Genomic DNA, 23601 nt, shown 5'->3' on the forward strand with positions numbered 1-23601 from the left:
GGTTATATTTCAGTCGGTGCGATGCCTGTTTGCTAAAGCTTTAGCAGGCACAAAGGTCTCTAATGAAAAAATAAAAGGAAAGGATCCTGCACACTGAGAATGCAAAAGCCTGGACAGCCTCGTGATAGGGTTTAGGTGTTGTGGCACAAAATGCCCGTAGGAGACTGCACCAACTCATCAGTAGTGCGTCCTCATCCCAAACTTCATTTTGCATAAAAAGTTCCCTTTAAGAAATCTTCGCATTTAAAAAACCTGGTATCTGAGCTCTTCTAGCCTCAGTACTTTGAAGAAGTCACTTGAAAAATACCTCCTGCTTTCCTCGTTTGGAAGCTTCAAAGTAATGTTTTGTTTAAATCAATACCAATCTAACAGCTCATGTATTCCCAGTGTTATCTCTGGGAGGAAGAGGCAACAGATATGGCATTGCAAGATATTTACACACATGGTACAAAAATGTCCAAGGGTATGAAAAATCACCAGTTACACAATTTTGCAGCAGCCTCATTTACACCTGTAATTTTATACCATTTATTACATTGTACTAACACACCAGATTCAAAGATGTGCACTCCCTTTAGGACATTCAGGAGTTACAAATATATTGTGATTGCATAATTCATATTGCACAATTGTATAAAAACATAAATACTAGCTATTCTATTTCTTTTTTAAATACAAAATACATGTCACATAGTCAAATATTCTTTTCAAGTGCAATTCAGGTGCTCTCTTTAGTCCTTCCAAGAAAAAGGCAATTTTGATAGTTTTGGCACGAAGTTTAACCTCCATCCCATGCCAACGGTTCTAATTACAATACGTATGCCCAAAACTTTATATAGTAGCAGTCATATACATATAGTATAAAAACAGGTTATTTACAAAATGAACTGAACGTACACAGAAGCAGCCTCAGTGGTCGGATCTGAGCTCTGGGTTAGCATTACTCGTGCTCTTGCGAGAGGGGCAAGTGACCCCCCCGACTTATGCCGGTTGCTGTGGGTTCACATTCATGGGCGGAGGGTGTCCTAGGAGACCGATGCGCTGTTTCTGCTTCCTCTGCTCTGTCATCTGGAAAATTAAAGAGTTTGCTCATTAGGCCTAGGCACTTCCCGTGCGTCAGCTCGCTGAAGGACCCGGCGCTGCCTTTTGTGGTTTGCCTTTACTCTGAAACCCGCTTTCTACAAGCAACGCTCCTCCGTCCGGCGTGCCAAGCGCTAATAGATGAGAGAGGCATCTACAGCTCCGTCCCGTGCACTCATCGGGGCCATCCATGACCTCGCTCGTGTGACTGACTACTGTTTTGCAAGAAAAGCGCTCCGGAGAGCCAGGCGGCCAGCGCGAATTAGCGCAGAGAGCAGCTTGTTGAAACCTCCCCCGTTAGAAATTCTTTGTAACCGGTCCAACGTACCAGGCAGACGAGACGCAGCGGGTGGAAAAAAAGGGGCGAGCCCTCAAGTCAGGCTGGGAATACCCTTGCCTTTGCTGGAATAGACTCGAGCGCTCCCGCTCTCATCAGAAGCGAGCCAACATCCCTTCCCATCTGCCAAAAGCCAAGACACAAGGCAGGGATGGGAGGTTAACCGCCTCACTGCCAGACAGCCAAATCCTTGGCAGTACTTCCCAGCAGAGAAACTAACATTCCTCCCAATTAGTGCAATCATGACTTGAAAATGGATCCTAATGTTTTTATTACCAACATTGAAAAACGGTCACAATCCAATTCTCCGCTCTATTTTTTTTTTTTTCCCCTCCAAACCTGGGGAGGTTTCTGACAACTTGCATAAGCTGACACGCCACGTAAGGAACTGCTCTGGCGTGGGCAGAGTCTCCAGCAGCGAACAGCTGGATCACCGCATGGCACTCCCCACGGCTCCCTCTGCGGCCGCGTTTAGCTTCGGAGGAGCCGACACGTGGGATGGCTTGCAGCGGCCGTGCCAAGGAGGATGCGGGGCAGTGCCTTGCCCCTGGGCCACCGAGGCGAGGGGAGCCCAAAACTGCTCCTTGGGCACCTGGGCTCTACTGAGAGCCCCCACACCCTTGGATGACGTGCAAATGTATGGCTGTGCCACTGCATGCGGTCCGTGGTGGCATCAAGACAGCGTGCACAAGCAGCCGTGCTCATGTCCTGCTCCTGCTGCTCCCTTGCTGGGGCTGAGCACGCCCAGCTGTGCTAACTGGGCGGGCCAGCCGGCTCACCAGGGCTTCGCTGGATCATGCAGCAGCACACCCATGTGCTGGAAAACCTGGCCAGCTTGCCCCGTAAAATAATTTCTCATTCAAGCATAAGATAAAAATTTAGAGTATTTTTCTTAAGGAAAATTAACTAAGTTTCCTGCAACAGTTTTCCTGTAGCACCTACATCCACAATGTGACTTTTTCAGTTTTCAGATACTTCATGACAAATGTCAGCCAATCTAATTGCTTGTGGAAGTAACTCCAGGAGAAGGGAGACAGCACGCTCACACATTTGGTTCATTTGTAACACGCACACTTGAATGTGTTTGTTTAAAAACTCCAGCGTCAGCGATGGCGAATAGCCTTCCCGACCCTGACACGGCGTACCTGCTGGGGCAGCCGGCCCGCGGCCGACCACAGATGCTCATTGTGGGGACAGGAACTGGTCAAAACAGGCTGTTCTGGGCAACCTCCAAAGGCTCCTCCATGTCCCACCGGCCATGCAGCCCTGTGCACCCCCCTGCTGTCACTCAGGCTAGCTGGGTATAATTACAGCTCATTGAGCCACTAAGGAAAGGACCGGAATACGGTGATTCCTCTTGAAACTATAATTAAACTCGACTGCAGCCCAGTGCCTTGCTCATTGCTTGACCCAAGGGGAAGCAGAACCGTTATTTCACCTTTCCAGGAAGATGACCGCAGCCTCCCAGGCACAGGTCACACTCCCCAGCCCTCTGTACCACACTTCGGGAAGGCTGCTTTCGCAAAAGGCTCGTAAGGCTTCACAGGCAAACAGGAGCAGGAGGAGAGGGGTCTTCCCATTGCTCCCTGGTCACAGATGCACACACAAGCTACTCCTCTGCTGAGCCAGCTGGGACCTCCTTCAACTGTTTGTAAGATGGCCCGCACGCTGGAGATGCAAAGAGGCTTCACTCCAGAAGTGCCCATTCACACCGATTAGCTTCACTGAACAAACTAAAGAGCCACAATTTCACACAGCCAATAAACCAGTTCAGGGGATACATGAAATAAAAATGGAAAGATAAGCAATGACGAGGGACTGTATCAGGTATTTTTCATGCTGTGTAGAAAAAAGGGTGGTGCAGGAGCGTATAGAAGACGTGCCTTTTGAGAAAAGGGAAGAATAAAACAAGCGAGCATAAAGCAGAGAGAGAAATGCAATTGCAGTGTTGATGCTGAACGTTATTAATCCTACGCGATGTGTAACTTTGTCTAGAGGGCACAGGACTGCAAGTTGGAGCAACTATAATCTCTATCACATTTACCCGGACAGCGAATCTCTTGCAAAAGCTTTACAGCTGCAGCGACTGTACACCTGTGCCTAAAAGGCAATAAAAGCTACGCACGACATATTGCAGGGGAGCTGTCAGCCACTGGAATAATGCTGACAGGATTAAAAAATTGAAACCAAGAGGCCTGAAGTTCATCTGAGTCAAGCTGGACTCTGATAATTGTACGTAGCTGCACAGATGCATGCTGCCTAGTTCCAAAGGTTACGGGTGAGTTGGAGTTAACTCCGGGAACGGGAGCAGGGCACGTGCAAAGCGCACGAGCAGGATGCCGGCCCTACACGCACAGACGGACGCGCTGCCTGCCAGCCCGCTCCAACAAAGCCAACCTGAGCAGCACAGCTCCAGCAACGCGTCACGCTTATGGCGATGGAGGTCAGGGGTCCCGGCTGCTGCGAGGGGACCGTCCTGAGCGAGAAGCCAACGTCTATTAGAGATGCCTCACACTTTCTGACAGCAGAGGATGGCACTGGAAAGGACTTCTGGATGATTACATCTAATCCCCTGCTGTTGCAGACAATTATGTTGTAATCTTTTCTGCACAGAATTAAAGCGTTCAAGATTTTAATGGCTCTTGGTGCACTCCTTTGTGAAAGCAGGCACACTGGATTTCAGTTTCGAACAATTACAGTCTCCAGAAACCTAAGGAGCTTGAAAAGAAAATGAATGAGAGGTTTTGCCTTTATTTAATTACCAGAAAATAAATACAAATAAAAGTTCCCCGGGTTAGTTCCTTTTCCTGGAGACAGTTCCTGATCAGGAGGAGGGATATACCCGTTTGTCAGATAATTGGAGCATCCTGCAACTTAGGCAGGGCTCTCAATAATGGTACTTAGGGGAATTCCTAAAAGCTATCAAAACATTAATGAAGCTGGTTTCCTCTTTAGCTTTTACAGTCAAATAGCTCTCTAAAAGCTAAATCCTTCATTCTTGTTTTCACAAAGAGCAAGAAGGGGTTTTAGTGCTTGGTCAGCCAAGAGCTGCAAGCTTCAGAAATAAATGCATTCTGGTTCAGAGCTGGCTGTGGCCGATGGAAGGCTCCCGGTGACTGCAGACCACTTTGAGTCAGACCTTTCAACAAGAAGACCTAAGACACATGTTTCAAGATAATTGTTTCCAGGCGAAATAGCAAAACCACTACGCAGCAAGTATTAAAGCACAGACAAAAAGAGCAACTGCCTCTTATCCTCCAGCCTCAAAACCAACAAGAGCAAGGGGGTCTGTGGCACAGACTGAAAATTAATTACATCCAAGAGCAGCAAGGTCTTCTGCCCCCAGTCCTACACTTTAATCCCTTCCTTGTGCTCCGTGGGGTGCTGGGTAAGAGCGGGACCAGCTCCATCAGAAATGCAGAGCGTGATCGGAAGGCAGGGAACCGGGATGGCCATCGGTATTGGCTTCCAGAGACTCATGTCTCCATGAAGGTGACTGGCTTACGGAGAAACCTGGCCAGCCCCACGCGGAGAGGGGAAGCAGGAATCTGATTAGTATTGGAGAGAGCTGTGCCAACTGCGCTACAATACGCAGATCACATCTGAAGAGATAACGAACCAAATCTGTTGGCCATTTCTGCCCTGGGCAATTCCATTGATTGCCCCGGGATACCAGCGTGTGCAAGTCAGCAATTAATTTTATCCAGTGCCGATATCTATATAAACTTAATTAATTGAACCATCTGGCTCAGGTTATTAATCCATAAAGATAAGGAGCTAGTCGCTTTGCCGCCACCAGCGGCTCCCACCAAGGCAGGCAGCTGCGTTTGCCCTTCTACTTCCAGTTAGGCTGCGATCCAGTCGGGATGCAGACAGCATGAAGCAAAGCCCTCTGCCTCTGTGGCTTTCACAAAGCCATCGCTGGGTCTGGGCTGGGAAGAATCCCCACCATTCCCTCAAGCTCCAGCCAAGCTAAAAGTTAACGCAAGTCCTCAAACTCTTGCTGCAGAAAAAAACACCCACTGGACTGAAAAAAATACACAGAGGTCTAGCAGTGTTCACATGTTAAGCCACAGCAATATATGCCACAATGCAAAATATTTCTGTGGGGCGTCTGGCTGTGTTGCAGTCGCCGAATGATATCTGCATTAGCAGGACACCGATAGCACGGAGGGGACCGGTGCAAGCTAACCACTCAAACATTCCTCCAGTTTCTCAGTGGGTTTTGAGGTCCATGCAGCAGCCCAGCATTTCTATCAGTATCACACCCTCTGACTTACAGGCTCGTGCTAAGGACTTTGGGTTAAAACCCATAACAACAACCACCACCAACAACAATACACAGGCGCCCTGCACCAGCGAGACCGATTTAACTTCAGCTTTGACTTTTTTAATGCGCGTTTTCCCTTTCTGGAGGTGGCCACTTCAGACTACACCAGTTCAGTTAGCACTGCCAGGCAGGTCAGCTGGGGCACAGGGCTTTGGAAGGACATTTTGTTTGCTCACTTCTTTCCTAAACAAGAGCTACGTTAGAAAAGTTCTTCACGGGGTTTGCAGAACCCACGGAGCTGTAAAAACACCGCTTAGTACAACAGGCTCGCAGACCTTTGTCCTGCCCGTTGTTCGCAGCCAGCACTCCCTTACCTGGTCCTTAAGCTCTGACAGCTGGCCAGAGAGGTTGGTCACAAGCTTCATGGTGGACTCCAACTTCTCCTGCAAGTTCCTCAGCTCGTTCTGCTCTCCTTCCGAGTCGCTGCTCACAAGCGACATGGCCCGCATCCGAGGGAACCAGTCCAGGTTTCGCTCCTGAGAATAAGACGCGAGTTCACAATTAGCGTTTGCCAAATGGAAACCTGCGCCCCAGTGGCTCCACGCAGACAGATCTTTAATGCCACACGGGGACATTCCTCAGATACACAAGCTCTGTAGTTATTTTCATTTGCATCTTACTGGAGAGTCTGCAAAATTGCCTGCTAGAGGCAATGAGGCACTTCAGACATAACTACTGAAAATTAAGGCTGCTTACTGTGGGCTTTCCCTTCGCAACAACTCCCTCTCCCCAGCTGTTTCTCCTTCAGATACACTTCAGTGCAATACGTGGACACTGGACATTAAACCAGCACAGATTTCACGTCTGGACAAACATTCTCCAGTGCTAGAAATCTGCTGCCACCTTATAGTTTTTTAATTTGTGTTTGTTGATCATTTTCTGCTGATAAAGCTGGTTTGCTATTTTGGTCAGGCAAAATTTGGCTGAGCTTTCTAATGAAAGAAACCACGTTCAACCTGGAAATTCTTTCATTGTTGAAATACTCCCTTTTTAATGGAAAAGAAAAAAAGAAAAGAAATATTCATATTCTGACTGCTGGCTCAGGCTAAAACGCGGGACAGATTAAGTTACAACAAATTGCTTATTATAAAATTTTCATTCAGGCATACCAGTGCTCTGATGGTCCATGTTTAAGTTACAGTCAGGAGCTTCAGTGGACATGTGCTCAGTGTCATTGGTATGTACACAGAGGCTCACACATGCACTCACGTACACACCAGTGACGTTAAAAATAAAAGCAGGAACGGAATAGAAAGCCACAAAAGAGGAGGAGGGGTGCACACCGCATCTTGACACCTTAAATTTCAACACCTAACTGGTTTCCTATCTAGTCTGGTTCTCCTCCCACGCTGAAGATACTTTCTGAAATGGAAGTTAAACTCGCGCTGGATGAGATAAGGATGTGTGCACTCTCATAGGTGACACTGCAACAACTGGTAGGATTTTTTTTAACAAACCAAATGAAAAGGTAACAGGCTACTGGATTAACAGCATCCCAAACCAAAGATTGATCAACATCACTAATTAACGGTGACCAAAGTTCACCCCGCCTCACAGGCCAGGCTCTTCACTGGGCGCTCTCTCAAACTCACGGCTTATTTTCATGGTGCTGCATGCTCTCCTTGGCTTTTTGCCACTCCCTGCCTAAATCTCTTGAACCTGCTCCCCCCCGCCATGCTCCCTTGTTCCCAGGAGCACCCATCCTGCTTAAATCAGGGGTGTGCACCTCTACAGAGAGTCACAGCTGCGTCCTTTCTGCAATTCAGATGCAATGCCAAGACTCATCATCTTAAATTAGTTGCTTTCTGATCTGCTCAGAGTTTACTATTGCTGAGATTAAAAGGCAGAAAGCAGGCCCTTTCCCATGCAGCGCACCACAGGATTCCCACATGATGCAAAACTGCCAGGAAGGCTTTTTTCTCCTGATCTCTGTTTACAGGGCAGATGGTTTCTGCTAATAAAAAAAAATATATATGTACAAAAAAAATAAGCCTTTATCAAGACAAGTGCCAAAATATTTTGGACTTTAGGAAATGACAGTCCCACAATTAAGATTTAATAGCAGTAACAGGGAACATTTCACTGTCTTCTTCCAGTCATAGTAAAACCCTCATTAGGGAAGAGGGGTGGGCTCGCCACTTGTGCTCAGGTCCAGTGCCTCCCCAAAAAAGTATTTCCCCTCCCCACCCACCCAGGGAAGACAAACTAAACCAACTGCTAGTCCCTTCCCTGCTCTCCTTCAAGTGAGAGGGCTTCAAGGACAAGGCAAATTAAACTAAAATACAATTTATATCCGCAGGTTTGCCTGGACCCTCAGGTCCATGTCCTGAGGCTTCTGGGCAGATGCAGAGCCCTGAAGCTCCTGCCCACCTCCTTACCAGCTGCAGAAACTATCACTTCACTTGCTCCCAAAGAGGCCAGCTTCCTGAGCCCATCCCCAGAGTGCTCCCAGGTCCCGTCCTTGGGAAGGATGCAGGGGACAAGGGGAGTGGTACCTAGAAACACCAACCTTTCCCTACCTGCAACATTTTATTAATATCCCAAATGTTTTCTAAGGTTACTCTGCAATATAAGCAAATGCAGTAGCAGCTGCAGAGGCTGCAACTTGATTGTTACAGGCAGGGAAGGTGACGAGCAGTCTCGGATGGCGAGAGCATCGAACCAGCAACCACTACAGCACTGACAGCTTCTTTCATACTCACTGGTTTTCTGAAAGCCCCAGCCCTTGAAGTCACTTGAGTACGGGAAATCTTGGCTTTCACTTGAAAAAACAACAAAGTGCCTCTCTAGTTCTCATGGCAATGGTCAAAGATGAAAACCAAAAATGCTCCGTGTGAACTCTGCAAGCTGAGAAAGGAGAAGGCTAGGGAAAAGGAGACAAGACTCACAGCCCCCCAGGTGGTCTCCTGAGCTGTGAGGGCAGGGATTCACTTTTGAGCCTGGAACTGGCAACACCCCTGCTAAATCCCGATCCATCTGTGAAAGAGTTAATGGGGGCACCTGGAAACTTTCTGTGCAGAGACCTCGGACCTGGACCTCGGCATCACTTTGCCAAGCCACAGTGTTGGGCTGGCCCCAAGCCATGCTCCCGGTCAGGTTTCACGTGGGTTATTGGCACGACTCAAACCCAAAGTTCAGCTGGAAGCATGCAGCTGCCACCCTGCAAGAAATAAGGGGATGTGCCCCTAAACAGCCTGGGCAAACACCTCGAGGTGAGGAGCCGTGGGGACAGACGTGCAGCTAAAACTGCTTTGAGGCAGGTACAACATGCACCGTGCTGGCTGAGCTATGGTGACTGCTGGGACTCTCCGGAGAGGGCAGCAGGGATGCTGCCAGCACACAGCGGCACACCTCTTCCTCCTCTGCACACACATTATTTTGCAAGCCCTTTGCATGGGAAACCTTCAGCCTGTTCCTGCAAACGCCACCGGCACCGCAGAGAGAAGCTGGAAAGCCTGGATGTGACCAGCTTGCTGAAATGCAGATTTCTGCCACAACAACTGCCCCTGCCCATGCTGTGTGTGTGTGTTTTCTTTTCAATAAATAAATAATGATGCCTCAAGCAGAGATGGTGAAAACGGAAATAAGCAGGAATGCAGAAAGGTCAGTCGCTGCTGAGCCCGCTGGGCTGGCGTGCGGCACCAGCCCGGCTCCCGGCCCCGCGCCTGCCAGCAGCGCTGCTCTGCAGAGCGCCTCTATTCAAGGGTGAATAAAAGATTTATATCTTGATGATCTAGTTTCTGCTGAACTTTAGCTGAACACCGGGCTGCCTTTAAAGACACAGCCTTCCATCTTTCACTGGGGTTTCAGTAGTTTTCGAGAGGCACTAAGTGAGCCGCAAAGGGAAAGGGTCCCGCCTGGATCCCTTTTTCCCTGCCTGTCCCTGGTCCCGCCGCGCGCCCTGCTCGGCTGCTGGCACCTCCATGCCAATGCAGTTACGCGCTGTCTGCTGTGGTCCTCCTGCCAGCGCAGGCACCGGGATCCTGTGTGCAGTCAGCTCCCTCTTCCCGTCACAGTCGCAGCTTCCTCTGCTTCAACAGACGAACTGACTAAAGCCACTGACGGATGCTGGCTAACCACAAGTGCTGGGTTTCGGGTTAGCTCTTTTCTAGGTAAAGTTGGAAAAGTCCCTCTTGTAAAGTAAATATCATTAAATCTCAGACATGGGGGCGACGCTGACCATCCACGACTGGAAATTTGAAGAAGAGGAAGCAGCGCTGCATGATGCAGATGCAATTCATTCTGAGAAGCACCCGCTCCTCCCTGCTTCTGCCGAAGAGTTTATTCTAAGAAAAGTTTCTGAGGCAACCTCGGCGCGAGCCGTGCCAAGAGGTGCATTAGCCCCGCTCCTCACGCAGGAGCCGGCTGCTAATGGCAGGGACCGGGGCTTGTCCTCACCTACGGCCGGCCCGAGGAAGTCACCGCTCCTCTGCTGGGTCTCCCTTTACTCAGCTACCCCTGGGCTAATACCCACGGGGTGCTGAAGGGCTAACCCAGCACTCACCACAATAAACCCCTACAGCCTGCTGTCGGAAGGCTGCCCAACAACCATCATTTAGCAGGGGAAGGCGGCGGCCGCGAATTTCAGTTTCTGTCACGTGTCGTTAAAAATCATACCCATACAGCTGATAAACAGCTTTGTGAAGCGCTTTGAAAATTAGGGTTTTTTGTTTGTTTGTGGTGAGATGAAACTCCTCTTGGCTCTTTCTTTTGCTTCCTGGAAAAAGCCCCACGTCAGGTTCTCCCTCTCCTGCCAAGGACTCACCACCACTTCTTCCACACAAACAGCACCCGACCGTGCCCCCGCTCCACGCTAAGATTATTTTCAATTCCTCATGTGCACCACTGTCTTTAAACAGGAGGCTGCTGAGATAAGGTTAATGGTATAAAAACCTCCTTTTTCACTGTTGCCACAGACAAAATACCCAAGTGGCTTTTACACTAGTGCTGAGCAGGGAACCTGGGAGACAGATGCCATTTCTGGAGGTGGAAGATGACCGTGTCCCTGTGTGAAATGATCCCCCCTGTACACCCCTGTGATGCTGCGGGTGGCTTGTACAAAGCCAGAGTTTTGTTTACCAGCAGTGAAGTTACCCCACCAAGCACCACGCAGCTCAGTGTGACCAAGGCAGATGGCCCTGGTGGGAATCCCTGCAGGCCACCCCCCTACCCCTGCAGAAGGGACAGTGCCACCTCTCTGCAGCAACCTGCTTCGGGCTGTTTGGACCCACATTTTAAGTGGGATGCGTTAAACCACGATCAGTTGGGCAGGACAAAACAATTAAGCATGCAAAGGCTGAACAAAGAGCTGCCGGTGGCCATGGCTGCAGCCACCCACCTCCTCTTGTGCAATGCACCTGGCGTGGCCGGGGCAGCCTGTGGACCACCCCGTGGCACGGGGTCACGGGCACTGCCAGGCTGGAGGCGGCACCGATGACTCAGGGGATGGCCACATCGCCCCAGCCCCGGGCCAACTCCTCGGCACACGCAGCCACACAGGGCTTTTTTGTCCTGGTCAGAGTTGCAGACCGAGCAGTTTATTTTCCCCAGTGTCACCCTCGGTGGTTTCCAGCTGGAAGCCTTCCCCCTCTCTCCCAGACCCCAGCAGCGAGGACGCGGCGCCCAGCCTGCAGGCTGCTTTGGGATCCACCCGCACCCCAACGCGTTGTGCAAACAAACCCTTCCACCAACATTACTCCTGTTTCCATCGACCCCAGGCCTTTTTTCTGTATGCGCTCAGCCAAAGTGACACCTTTGGACTCATCAGTGAGGACGCTAGCCTGACATTCCCAGCACAGATGCCTGCCCAGGTGGATTCTACCAGGGAAAACCAAGAACTCGGCCGTGTAAGGTTAATACCAGCAACAGGAGGGTGGTTGTGCCGCAGCACGCTGCAGGGCACACCAGCTTGCACAGCTCCGGAGGGCAGAGCACACCAACACTGCATGGGAAAGGGGAGGTTGGCCAACCGTTTCTCCCCGTGCAGTTTCTGGTTTGCACCTTAACGCCGATTTCAAGGGTGGAACGGGTTGCTTCCCTATCTAAATGCAAAACTCAGGACCCGTGCCTATGACACAGTGTTTCCAGCCGCCAAGGGCCTTCTGCCAAAAACACCTCTTGGCTCTTCTATCCCTCTGCTATTATTTATTGTTTAACCCTGTAATTATATTGGCTAATTCCAGTAAGGTATCTCAAGATGCAGCTTCTTGGGAAGATACCACTAAATTAAGCGCTATCGGCTCCCTGTTCAGATCCTGACCTCAGTCGTCCTCCCGGCTGGCACCCAGCGTCACTGCGACTGGGAACCCTGAACCCCCAGTTCCTCGTCTATAATCAAGCCACTGCGTGCAAGCTATTTGTACAGGCTGCTCCCTTCTGCGTCTGCAATTGTTTCCGTAACTATTGATCCGACAAATCTTTCAGAGTCGATTTTGCCCCAAAGTACATAATTTTCAGGCACAAATTACAAATGAAAATACACGTGAAATGAAATACACAAAAATATGTAAAAAAAGGTTTCTAATGCTTTCTCAGACTGTAATTTCAGCTGTACATGTCTTTCACCAGTGCTGGAATCATTAAGCCCTCTTTAAATTGCTTTGGGTTTGAAGTATCGTAGTCTGCCACTTGTCATTCCCATAGGTGCTGCAGTTCTAACCCAGCCCTGGCCATCTCCCACCAAACTATATTTGATGCAGAGCCCGGAGACACAGTAACCCTTCAAAGTCACTGTCACCTGAGCCTTGTGCGGGCTGTGAATCACACACCCCCGCTGAGTTTCAGAGCACAGCGACAATCGTGGCTGCGTGTTCAGCTCCTCAGGAGAGGTTTCAAGTTGAACTTGCACTTCTGTGAGAGTGTAATTTTAACAGCCTGGCACTGATGATACCTTGCCTTCGCTTACTAGGAGGCTACGTCTTGGCAGAAGTTACAGGCTACACTGGACACACAAAACAGTAACAAGAAATACTTTCCAATTACACTACAGCAGATAGCTCAAGACAAAAAGAAAAAAGCCCAATGATATATTTAATTCTCCGATTTTGTACATAGCGTTAACTAGGGTGTAAGAGGAAATCTTTAGCCTTCATTTCCATTCCAAATTCTTTTAAGGATATCTGCACCATCACTCCTATTTATAAATGGTTCATTTAAAATGCCAACACAATCCAGTTGAAGGCTCAAGACTCAGTGCTCTCGATCTGGACACGGGAGCGTGGGCAATCCCTTACACCTCTCTGCCTCGCTTTTGTAATAAAGGTTAATGACACGTATCCTGCTTGGTGCAACAGTAGATTAAAAATCTGTGGAAACTGCAAGAGGTAATTAGGAAGGTTTGTGCTAAAAACTTTCCCAAACAAGCTTTTATTTTTTAATACGCACATGTGCGAGCACACAAAGACTCAGAGCCATGTGACTCTCCCCCACACCGATCGGACACCGATGACAAGCTGTACATGCAGATCCCCAGGTCAGGGTGTGCGTAGTTGCACATGCAAGTACGCGTCTGTGCAAGTGACAGCGCACTGCAGCTGCATGCACAACAGCTTATGAATGTGCACAAAAGCGAAGCGTGTATGTGGTTTTCTACGTATGTATTGAGCTTCAGACTAAGCATTTTTACGTATTATAAATGCCTGCAAACAGCTGTGCATAGCAGACCTTTGCCAAGACTCAAGTGACAGCTGTACTGATGGGGCTGCTGCTGAGGAGGCTGCCGCAGTAACTGCAGGCAAATGCAGAAAACTTAAGAAGAAATTCTCAAGACAGGGTGGGTAGATAAGAAATTTAAATGAACTAATCTGCAGGGAGTTGCACCGAGTTCACATTAGTCATTTGGGTGTGGATGTCAATGTCTGGCCAACACGATAAGTGGGTCCCCCCACCTCCTACACACATGGTATTATTCAGACATCACCTGATCTTCCCTGGTGACTACAAAGCCACACAGCAGCTGAACCTTACGCCTTTGTTCCTGGGAAAGGCAGGAGGCACCAGACTACCAGCTCTGCAGCACCATTAGCATACTTCCCAGATAAACACTTTTCAAAACGCATTGATCCATCTTGAAGCCTGACTATCTTAAGTGCACATCTGCAGTGATTTAGCCAGATGAGCAGAAGTTAGGTCATCAGGAGGGTTTCATAAACACCAAGAATTAAAGACCATTGCTATTACCGCTAGATGTTTTCTCACATCCTACAGTACCACCTGTGATGTTAAATAGATACTAGGAGGCAGCTCAAAAATGCCTTTGGAAGGGGAGCTGCTTCATGCTAAGCTTCCGTTGTCTGTCACCTCCCAAGATCCATGAGGTTATCAGCCTCGCCAGTGCTGGTAAGGACTTCAGGACAGCGGGTGAGTCACCGCAGCAGCCCGGCTGTGGAGCGAGCTCAGCTTCTACATCAAACAGAACCAGCACTCCCATTCCTCCCCTTGCACTGCTCTAGCAATTCCCAGTGAAGATTCTTAAGATAGCCCAAGTTTTACGTCATATATGGTAGCAGGCACGCTCACCTTACTAATGACAGGAGCATCACTCCTATTTACAGGGGGAAAAGCTGGCGATGACTTCCAGGACTCCTATCAGGAGCCGGGACGTGTAGCTACAAGACCACTGCCTGACAAGCCCTGGCTTCCCCGCCGCAGCACACGGGGAGCGTGAACACAGCCCGGCGGGGAGCACAGGCACAGCAGACCCACACTCCTGTCCGAAAAACGTCATGGAAGTTATCGTTACAAATCAGTGCGAACAGCACGGTGGATTAGATTTTATTCTGTCAGATCACTGGGGGTTTTTAATTCTTATTTTGATCAGGCTTACAGTGTTCAAAATACTTCTAAGCCCTAAACTCTGTTTCCAGGCTTAACTGTTGACTTCTTTCTGCATGCTGTGTTTCAGCTTAATGAGCTTCTATCCACGATGAAATACAAAATTCACTAAAGAAATGTAGTTAATCATTGATTTTCAAGGCTACAATTTCTTTTTATGCCGGGTCAGATTCCTGCAGCGTACAAGATGAATTTATGGGCAAGATTCAGCTCTGCCATCCCCAGTACAGTGGATATCCTCAAAATTGCCTTTCTACACACATTATTTTTAGACAAGAAAACATGAAAATTCAAGATCACTCTTAAAGCTTCTGAATATTCACTAACCACCATAAGTGAAATTGTCCAGGATTCTTTTGATACCACAGTGCTTAAAAATATCTTTAAAGCACTGTTACAAGCCACACTGGATGCAACTCACACACTGATGGTGGATATAATTTTAGTGTCCTCAATTTTTTATTTGTTCTTTTTTATTGGGTTTTTTTTTTAAATGTTTTGTGGTGTTGTAACAACCCACAAATACTAAACGGCAGAGGGAATTTTTGGGGAAAAAAAAAAGGCAGAAATCCAAGAGTTTTCTAAAGATACTCTGTTGGGAGTCAGAGCAAAGGTGAAGTGTATTTGAGGTCTATTCTATCACCACACTATGATGGGGAGCACATTATGCTTCCTACCCTCAACTACTAAAAATGGATACAAATTGCAGTTGAACAATGGTACCACATAAACAGCCCATGGAAAAGAGATGCCCCATCTTCGTCATTATCAAAGATGTTAGACTGCCACCTTCAGTCTGAAAATGTGGGGAGAAAATCCCTTTTCAATCTAACCATGCCATAAGTAGGCTTCCCAGGAGAACCTGGTAGCTGCAGACATGAAGCAACCACAGGTTCCCATCCACCCTCTGTACAAATACGAAATAAACTACCACCTCCAGCGGGTCAGTCTCAATCTTTGGAACCACTGACATATTTAAGGCTTTCCTTTTGACCATCCTTCTAGATTCATGGGATGAGACAGAAAGCTGGAATAAAAGACGGACCATGCCCCAGGTTACTCCTAGATACATCTTCGGCAGAAAAAAAGGATTTTCTGACTCTTACATGAGTATTTAAAACAGATCTGGTAGAGAAATATATTCATCATGTTTTGCACTCAGATTTTCTAGGGCAGAGAAGAATGTTTTTAATGTTAAGGGATGATGGAAAGAAATCGCTTCTGATTTCCAGAGTAAGCGTTGCCAGATCAGTCCTAAGGAATACGTCAACTGCAACACGCTGCTGGGAGCCATGGTGCCAGGGCAGCAGCAGCCGGAGCTGCCCCAGTCACGCCTGTGCCAGCTTGTGGCAGACCACTGGTGTGCAAAGCAAATTTACTTCCTATTCCACGGCTCATACGGCTGCACCACGCTTTCAAAAGCATTGCAGCGAGACCCTGCTGTTAGTTCTCAATTTAAAACTGGCTCATGAAATGCAAAAAACCACCAACTACAAGACATACTCCAAGCTTCTACCTAGAGCATATAGTTATATAAAATCGCATCTGCATGAGACACTCGTCTCTGCATAATTTATCCATATTCCCATTCAACACATAGTAATTAGCTCTTGCTGACACCTCTATGAATGGTAATTCTGATGAAAGTTCTCCAGGTTTTGTGTTTATTGGTTCATTGCAAACATTCTGTGACTAGTTTTTTTGTTCTTATCTAATTTGAACTGTTAAACTGAAATAATAATTCGGTAATAAGTTGTTCGTTAATTGATATTTTTTTTTAAAAGCTAATTTTAACACAACACAACATGGCCTTTTACAAGAAGAAACATTTTAAAGAGTACAGTGCTTTCCCCCAAAGTAATGCTTGCTGCTGTGGGATAAATAAAGGGAGCAATATAATCGGTCAGACTAGAAAGCAGCAGTGATGTACTTAGTTATCTCACTGTGCTAATCCTCTATCAGGTGACTGCTCACAAGATTTCTTTAAGCCCTCATTACAGAGGCAGAAATCCAGAACTAGAACGTACACTGTAGTGACCCCAAAGTAACTTGTTTAACCTCTAAGAGATCTTGGTGGGATTTACACGCTGACTGGGCCATGACAAATTGCCCGCTTAAAGGAAGGTTGTACCTCTGCAGCACAAGAAGCCACAGACAAGTGAGAAACGTATTCTGCTATTTATCTGTCTGAAGGCAAATAAAGAAATAACTAACTGAAATGTTATAAACCAGAAACAGCTTTTGCTAACCACCCAGAAGACACACAAATTACTAATTGGGGTTTGGGATCTAATTCCAGGAGCTCTGAGCCTGCAGCTGGGCAGAGATGAGGCTGTTAATTCTCTCATTAAGAGGCCTTGCAACTGAGCAGGTATCAATTTTAGTTTTTTCCAATAATAAGCTAAAATTGTGAGAAAACAAATCCTACAAGTGAGTTGAAGATATTTATACTGGAACAGGTTATAACCTGTTTGTTACACTTCAGACACTTCCACCAGCTTGAAAATAGTCCCTTAAACATCAGTTTTCAAAACGGAACAGCTTCTCTTCACCTGATTTAAAACCAGGGAGCCTACCACCTAGCCATCAGCGCTCACCGCCACCTACTCCAGCGTACACGGTGAGTGGTTCAGAGGCTGAGAAGCTGCAGGTACGCAGATGCAGATCGCCGTGTGACTGCAGTGCTGCAGCACATCAGCTCCCACGAGTGCCCCTGCCTGCACCACCCGTTCGCAGCACGCTGCACTGTGCTGCCATCAACACAATGTCTTTTATCGAGTTGCCTTGCCAAGTCCATCTTAAGTATATTATCTTTAGAAGATGCTTCTAAAAGGAAGCACATCGGATTAAGGCTATTGCTATAGAAAAAAAGTCTTACTACAAGTTTGTGCTTGCAAAATAAATACAATAGAGTACTATATTTACCAATTAGTGGTCTAATCTAGAAGGGGGGTATGTGGGGGGGAAGTAAAACTCTGCACTCACCTTGATCATTTCTGCCACGTAACTTTCTGGTCCTGTATATTCTGTTGAATCTTTTACTTTCACTAACACAATAAAGCACAAATAATGCCACATATTGTGCTCTTCTTTAATGTGCTCTTCAAATGTGACTGTCTTGTTATCAAACTTATCTCTTTCCAAACCTACAAGAATGACAAATGTATAACCTTTAGTATTTACAAACGGGAACTAAGCAGATGAGCTCTAAGAACAAAACTTGTTTCTGCAGTCTGCTGTGGTTCTTAACAGCTGCAATCATTCTTAAATGAACGCTGGATAACAGGGATAAACTCCCTAACAAATGCCCCCAAGGTAGTCGGAAGAGGAAAGAAGGCATAGCAAATACTGCTCATGCTTATTACATGTAACAGAAAACTTCTGGTTAAAAAAAGGTAGCTACCTTGTATGCAATCAGTTTATCAGATTTCATAACGCATCTGCTATTTTTAGGCAAAATGATACCAAAAGCAACATTTGCTTTGCCGCAAATTTCCCAAAGGTTACTTCTGTCAGTCTGTGCATTACACAACTTCTGCGTGGCCATGTCACTTAACTGCACCGGCCTCGAAGACTCGGCAGCGTAATTCCCCATCTACTGATGGGAAAAACTTTCACAGGCACTACTCAGCACTCCGCACCCTTGGAAAAAAAACAACTGTTTATAAAAATCTCTCCCTTTCCAATAGGAAACTATTCTTTGAAGCACAGGAGAAACAGAACCCAAAGGTTCGAGGAAAAACAGCACACTGAGCACGCATTCCCCATCTCCTCCTGCTGCCAAGCTCCTCTGCACATGGTACCCAAGAATATCAACCAGCTGAGGAACGCAAGGTAGGAACAGTCAGTAATTCAAGACTCCTGTTTCCTGCGAGTCTGCAGCTATCTCTGACAGAGTAACCCCTTTGTCTTCACTATATTTCTGCACTTACCACAAATAAAGCAAGTAGTTTTTAAAATTTCTTCTTTCTTCTGTTTTTCACTCCTTAAATCAGCAAAAGTGTCAATGATCACACCAAAAATAAGGTTAAGGACAATAATGATGACCATGAAGAAGAATAACAGATCGTATATCACTCTAGCAGCAAAGAGAGGTTCCTGCAAGATACATATTTTAATTATTAATAACCCAAATACATGCAACTTCCAACCCTTAACATGCCTTTCTCAGTTCAGCAAGAGCATGCTGCCCCCCAACCCCTCCCAGTCTCCATTTCTCATGCCCTCAGGCGATAACTTACGACTGAAAACATTAAGTGAAACTAAAATGCAAGATTACTGAAAGAGAAGCCGAATTAGCCAGTTACCAGCATGCCACCTCTCCAGAGCCCCTCTTTCTGCTTACTGTGGCCAAGTCTGTCCTTTTCTCTGTCACACACACTGACATTTGTTCCCTCCTCACCCCTGCCCTGCAAGCCCATCCAGACTATATCCTTACACTAACCTGCCTAGATATCAATATAGTATCAGTGTTAACCATAAAGCCTTTTAGTGGAATAGTAGCCACTTCATTTATGCTAACGACCGTGTATGTGGACATCAAGCTGGGCTCCCCAGCACCCGTTACGTATCTATTGCAGCCCTGAACACCCAGATGCCCAACCCTTGTTCTCAGAATCGTCCTGCCAGTCGGGTGCCAAGCGTTCATTAAGAATTACATAATTTCTAAACCATTGTAAGCTGAAAATAAGGCTAAATATTAGAAAACACTTTGAAATTGCAGATAATACAGAAAAGCATTCGCTCTGAGCGCGACTGGTCCTTCGGCCCCTAAGGGCTGTGGAGAGTGACAGCCTGAGACTCAGACAGGCACAAACAGCCAAAGCAGCAGCTACGCGGCAGCTTTGAGTATTGTGAAAAATTCCTGCTGCTTTGACCAGTCCTTGCTCTCCGATGGTGGCTCCAAACACCATCCTTCTCCACTGCCCACAGTCCCGGCTCCAACCCATCTTGGTCCCTGTCCTCTCATCCATTCCCTGTTTTACAGATCTTGCCTTTCCCTGGGGATGCTGCCCACAGAAATCACTCCACTACAATGGGATCAGCTGCCACGGCATTTTCATTCTGCTACTCATGCTACTCTTTCACTAGCTTGTACTTATTTCTTCAGATCCTGAACTCCCGAAGCAGGGGCTGTTGGCTGCCCCGTTTCTGTTCTTGTGGGCCCCGTTCTGGACAGCCCTCAAGCTAAAAGCGCCCTAAAAAAGAGGATGGGCAGAAGCTTCTTTGAACGGGCTGTTCTTTAATCTGATACTACAGAGATTTAACTGTCCCGCACAGAGAAAGAGGGGTCCCTTCCAGTCACGGTGCATCCTACATCTGTTTCAAGGGAGTGTGTACACATGCTCCCCAGCAGAACTAGATCCCCAGCCCTACATGGTTATCACTCTTCCGCCCCCATTCAGTGATAATTTACCTCTTTGGATGGTTTCCTGAGCACATCACCTACTCCACCCCCACTCCTGAGCCCATGACTCAGTACAGTAACAATGCACATCAGTAACGTCTCGCACGTATGCTCTTTATTCTCTTCCTCCATTTCTTCAGCAATCAGTTCTGTTAACACAGCAAGCAAAGACACGTTTCAAAGGCAAGAAGATCAGTTTTAAATAATTCTCTCCATTCTCTGTTGGTTATGCTCACTCTTCGCTTTGCAAAAACTGCCAGCTTTCCAGCCAGCGCTACAAACCTCCTCGGCTCTTGCAAGAGCCGACCAGCGGAGCCGGTCTCTGCCCCGGCTCCAGCCTGCCCTCGTCTCCCCACCAGCACGGTTCCCTCTTGTGCTTCAACTGCTGTCTTTGACTTGGTTAAATCTCTCTTTCCATTTCTGTTCGCATGCATTGCTCAGATCACCAGATGCCTGTTTATACAGAATCATAGCTTTTTGACAGCTCAGAGGACAAAGTGTTGCCTCTTACACTCTCCCTTGGTGCCTAACAGATTGCACAGCCTTTGGGCTGCACTCAAAATGGCAACTTCGACTTGTATTTTTCAAATGGCTAAAATATCACTGCTTATGGAAACGGCATTTTACTAAAAAAGTAACACACTTTTTTTGACCCTCTCTTCGTTTGGCTGAAGCCTCCAACTTCACTGTTTCAGTTGCAGAACTGCTAGAATTAATTACCTAATCTTATATACTCTCCCAGTACCCATTAAAAGCCTCATGACTTTTATTTCATCATAAAAATGCTCATGAGCAGATCCCACCTTCCCACAGACAGCCTCAGAAACCCCAAATTCCCCATGCAATCCAGAAATAGCCAAAGCCCAAGATGGTAGTGAAATGGCCGAGGATTTGGGCATCACTAATATCCCTGGCCATGTAAGACCCTGATATCAGGTTGACTATTTACAATATAAAACCTTCTCTCAAGTTTTCCCTTCCGCAGCCAGAGTGTATAAAGACAAAGCAGCACGCTCCTCCTAGAGCTGAATAAACCAGCTATTCTTGTATCAATGCTGAATCTTAGATTATCAAAGAGGACACTTAAGCAAAGCCGAACCATCCATCTCCACTTGCGAGCAGGGGCCGGTGGCCATTAATGACCTTTGAGACGTTTGACCATGTAAGAGCTCCGCTTATAAGAGAAAGTGTGGTTCTGTCTGGCTCTCACAGCCAGCATCATAAATCTCTGAGAATTACATTTTCTAAAAAATAAAACTGAAATACTTCAATACCCAATCTGAGGCTGGTGATTATGCTACAAGTAGTATCTCACATGCACTTTTTTGATCTCAAAACCCCCCGAACCTACCCTGTCTGCTTTAATCCATTGAGTACTTCCTGCCACGATATTAAAAACAATTTTCCTGGTTAGCTAGATAGAATAATGCTGACAATAAACAATGTTCTGCTCCATATTTCACAGGGTATTATCCTCTGAGATCACACTTAATAGCCTAATGTTTTAAAATAATAAACTTTGCAAAGAGGTAAACTGCATCACTTCCTTCTCAAATTGATGTAGAACATTAAAGAGTATGACAGTGTTTTAACAAAGTATGGTTTAGTTCTAAGTTTCTCTAGTTTAATCACTTCATATAACAAATGTTATTTATGCCACTGGCAGAAATGAATCCAATTTTAGGTTTGACATTCTCACAAGAGCTTTGTTTCCAAATTTATTACATAGGATTTTTTTAAGACATTGTTGTTGTTTTTTTTAATTTAAGGTGCTTAACTAGAGAAAGCGTGGAAACTCAGGGTGCAAGTTACAAATTCAACAGCAGATACTCACGGTCTGAAGGAATGATTGAAGAACAGTTTTCACTGCTACCTGCTTTGCATACATCAGAATAGAGAAACTCTCCCGTCATGGTCTCACCTGGTTCTGTGCGATCTAAGAACAGAAGGCGATGAATCAAACGCATAGTTTAACGTTACTTCTCAGATAGATATTAAGGTACTTCATCACATGCAGTGAAAAATTACTAGGGAGATTTAGAACAGTATATTATCCTAGAGTTTAGAAGGGCACAGCACTTTCTGATTTACACATTCAGCAATTTTAAACTGAAACATAAAATAATTTTCATTTCTATGAACTGGAGACCACAGTTGTGCATTTATTTTGCATCAGCTCCAAAGTTGAGAGTAATGGAAATTGTTCCAAAAATACTATGCTCTAGCGCACGGTCAATTTTCAAGGTGCCTTGAAAACTTGCTTTCCAATGCCTTGCAAGTATCAAAACAAACCTGTGCCACACAGGAATATATTTCTGGCATTAATCCAGCTGCATGGAAACGTGAAATAACGGGGTCAGTGAGTTTTGGGTCTCTCACAGAACTGGCAGTGAAATTAAGAAAAAAATAGTGGGAATGTCAAGTAATACTTGTCTGAATAGCTCAAGTGTCAGAGAAAGAAAAAACCGAACAAGACAAAACCCAAACCTCTCTTACAAATTTCTTTTCTGTGCTCCCCACGCAGAGTTAGCTGCTGGATGCTGCGGGGTGCACACCCACCCCACCCCCCCGCCCCGCCCCCCGACTTACAATAGGCAACCTGAGGCCAGCACAGAGAATTCTGCTGGGGAGTTCAAACTGTAGCAAGTATTTGAGGCAGGTTAATACAGTCCATAACACCAGAGAGATAAACCTCTACTTCACAGAAGCATGTCTTTAATGTCCTTCATTTAGATTCACTCTGTTACTTCAGGTAAAATATTGATTTTTTTTTTTATACTAAAAGTAAACCCCACCATTAAAAGCCAATACAAGCATTCAGTATCTGGCAAACCAAGGCAGAACTGAATTCTCCCAGCACAAAGCCTTCTCCACAATGGCCTACCTAAAGTCTGCTTCTAATTAACCTGGGGGAGGGAGTAGGTGTAGCTGAATTAGATATTCTCAACTGGTTTTCCAAACAGAGAGGGGAGAAATCTCAGCTGTGTGCAGAAGAGCCCAAGTGCCATCCCCAGGGTTTCCCTTCCCCATCCCTTCTCACGCTGCAGCACATCGAAGCATTTTGTGAAAACACTGGGCTATCCATTTGCAGAAATATTTATTTTTTTAAATTTTATTTTCTATTTAAATGTGCCTTTCCTAAGAAAGAAGTTGTCAAACCAGGCTGGAGATCAGCAAGTCTCGCAGCATGCCCCAGGGAGCAAAAGCCCTTTCCTTTCTTCAACAGAAACGGGTGAAATGAGTTGCCGGCACTAACCTGGCAATAATGTTTCGTTAGGGAGCTTGTCTACTTCCAGGATGAAGTCATCTTTGAAGAACAGGTACCCCACTATGGAGAACAGGTAGACCAAGATGAGTGCAAGAACGGCAGTCAGGATGATGGAACGCCCATTGCGAGTGACGCTCTTGATGACGTTCAGCAAGGTCTCCTCCCGGTACACCAAGTCAAAGAGCTGGGGGACAACAAACAACAGCAAAGGCTGCTTCTCACACGTACTTCAAACACCACTGGTGGCATCTGCGTGTCGGCGTAACGTGGGGCAGCATGTTAACAATACAAATCTGATGTTCTGAAAAGCATTTAAAGCACCTTTCCCCCAGCCCTCCCTGCGCTTA

The 23601-nt window shown here is 46.5% G+C and overlaps 1 protein-coding gene across 18 annotated transcripts in view; it reads right to left on the minus strand.

The window, feature by feature from the left end:
- Window positions 1–514: 514 nt before the first annotated feature.
- ITPR1 (inositol 1,4,5-trisphosphate receptor type 1) overlaps window positions 515–23601 on the minus strand; it is a 183012-nt gene continuing 159925 nt past the window's right edge. For all 18 annotated transcript variants that reach the window (XM_040592299.1, XM_040592311.1, XM_040592309.1 and 15 more), the window contains 7 exons: window positions 23243–23438; window positions 21821–21922; window positions 19996–20135; window positions 18512–18677; window positions 17565–17725; window positions 6062–6223; window positions 515–1068 (listed from right to left, as the gene is read on the minus strand). In XM_040592299.1, coding sequence (XP_040448233.1) covers window positions 982–1068; window positions 6062–6223; window positions 17565–17725; window positions 18512–18677; window positions 19996–20135; window positions 21821–21922; window positions 23243–23438 — 1014 coding nt within the window. In that variant the 3' untranslated portion in view covers window positions 515–981. The remainder of the gene's footprint in view (window positions 1069–6061; window positions 6224–17564; window positions 17726–18511; window positions 18678–19995; window positions 20136–21820; window positions 21923–23242; window positions 23439–23601) is intronic.

The sequence above is a fragment of the Falco naumanni genome, chromosome 4, assembly GCF_017639655.2.
Source record: "Falco naumanni isolate bFalNau1 chromosome 4, bFalNau1.pat, whole genome shotgun sequence".
NCBI classification, from domain to species: domain Eukaryota; kingdom Metazoa; phylum Chordata; class Aves; order Falconiformes; family Falconidae; genus Falco; species Falco naumanni.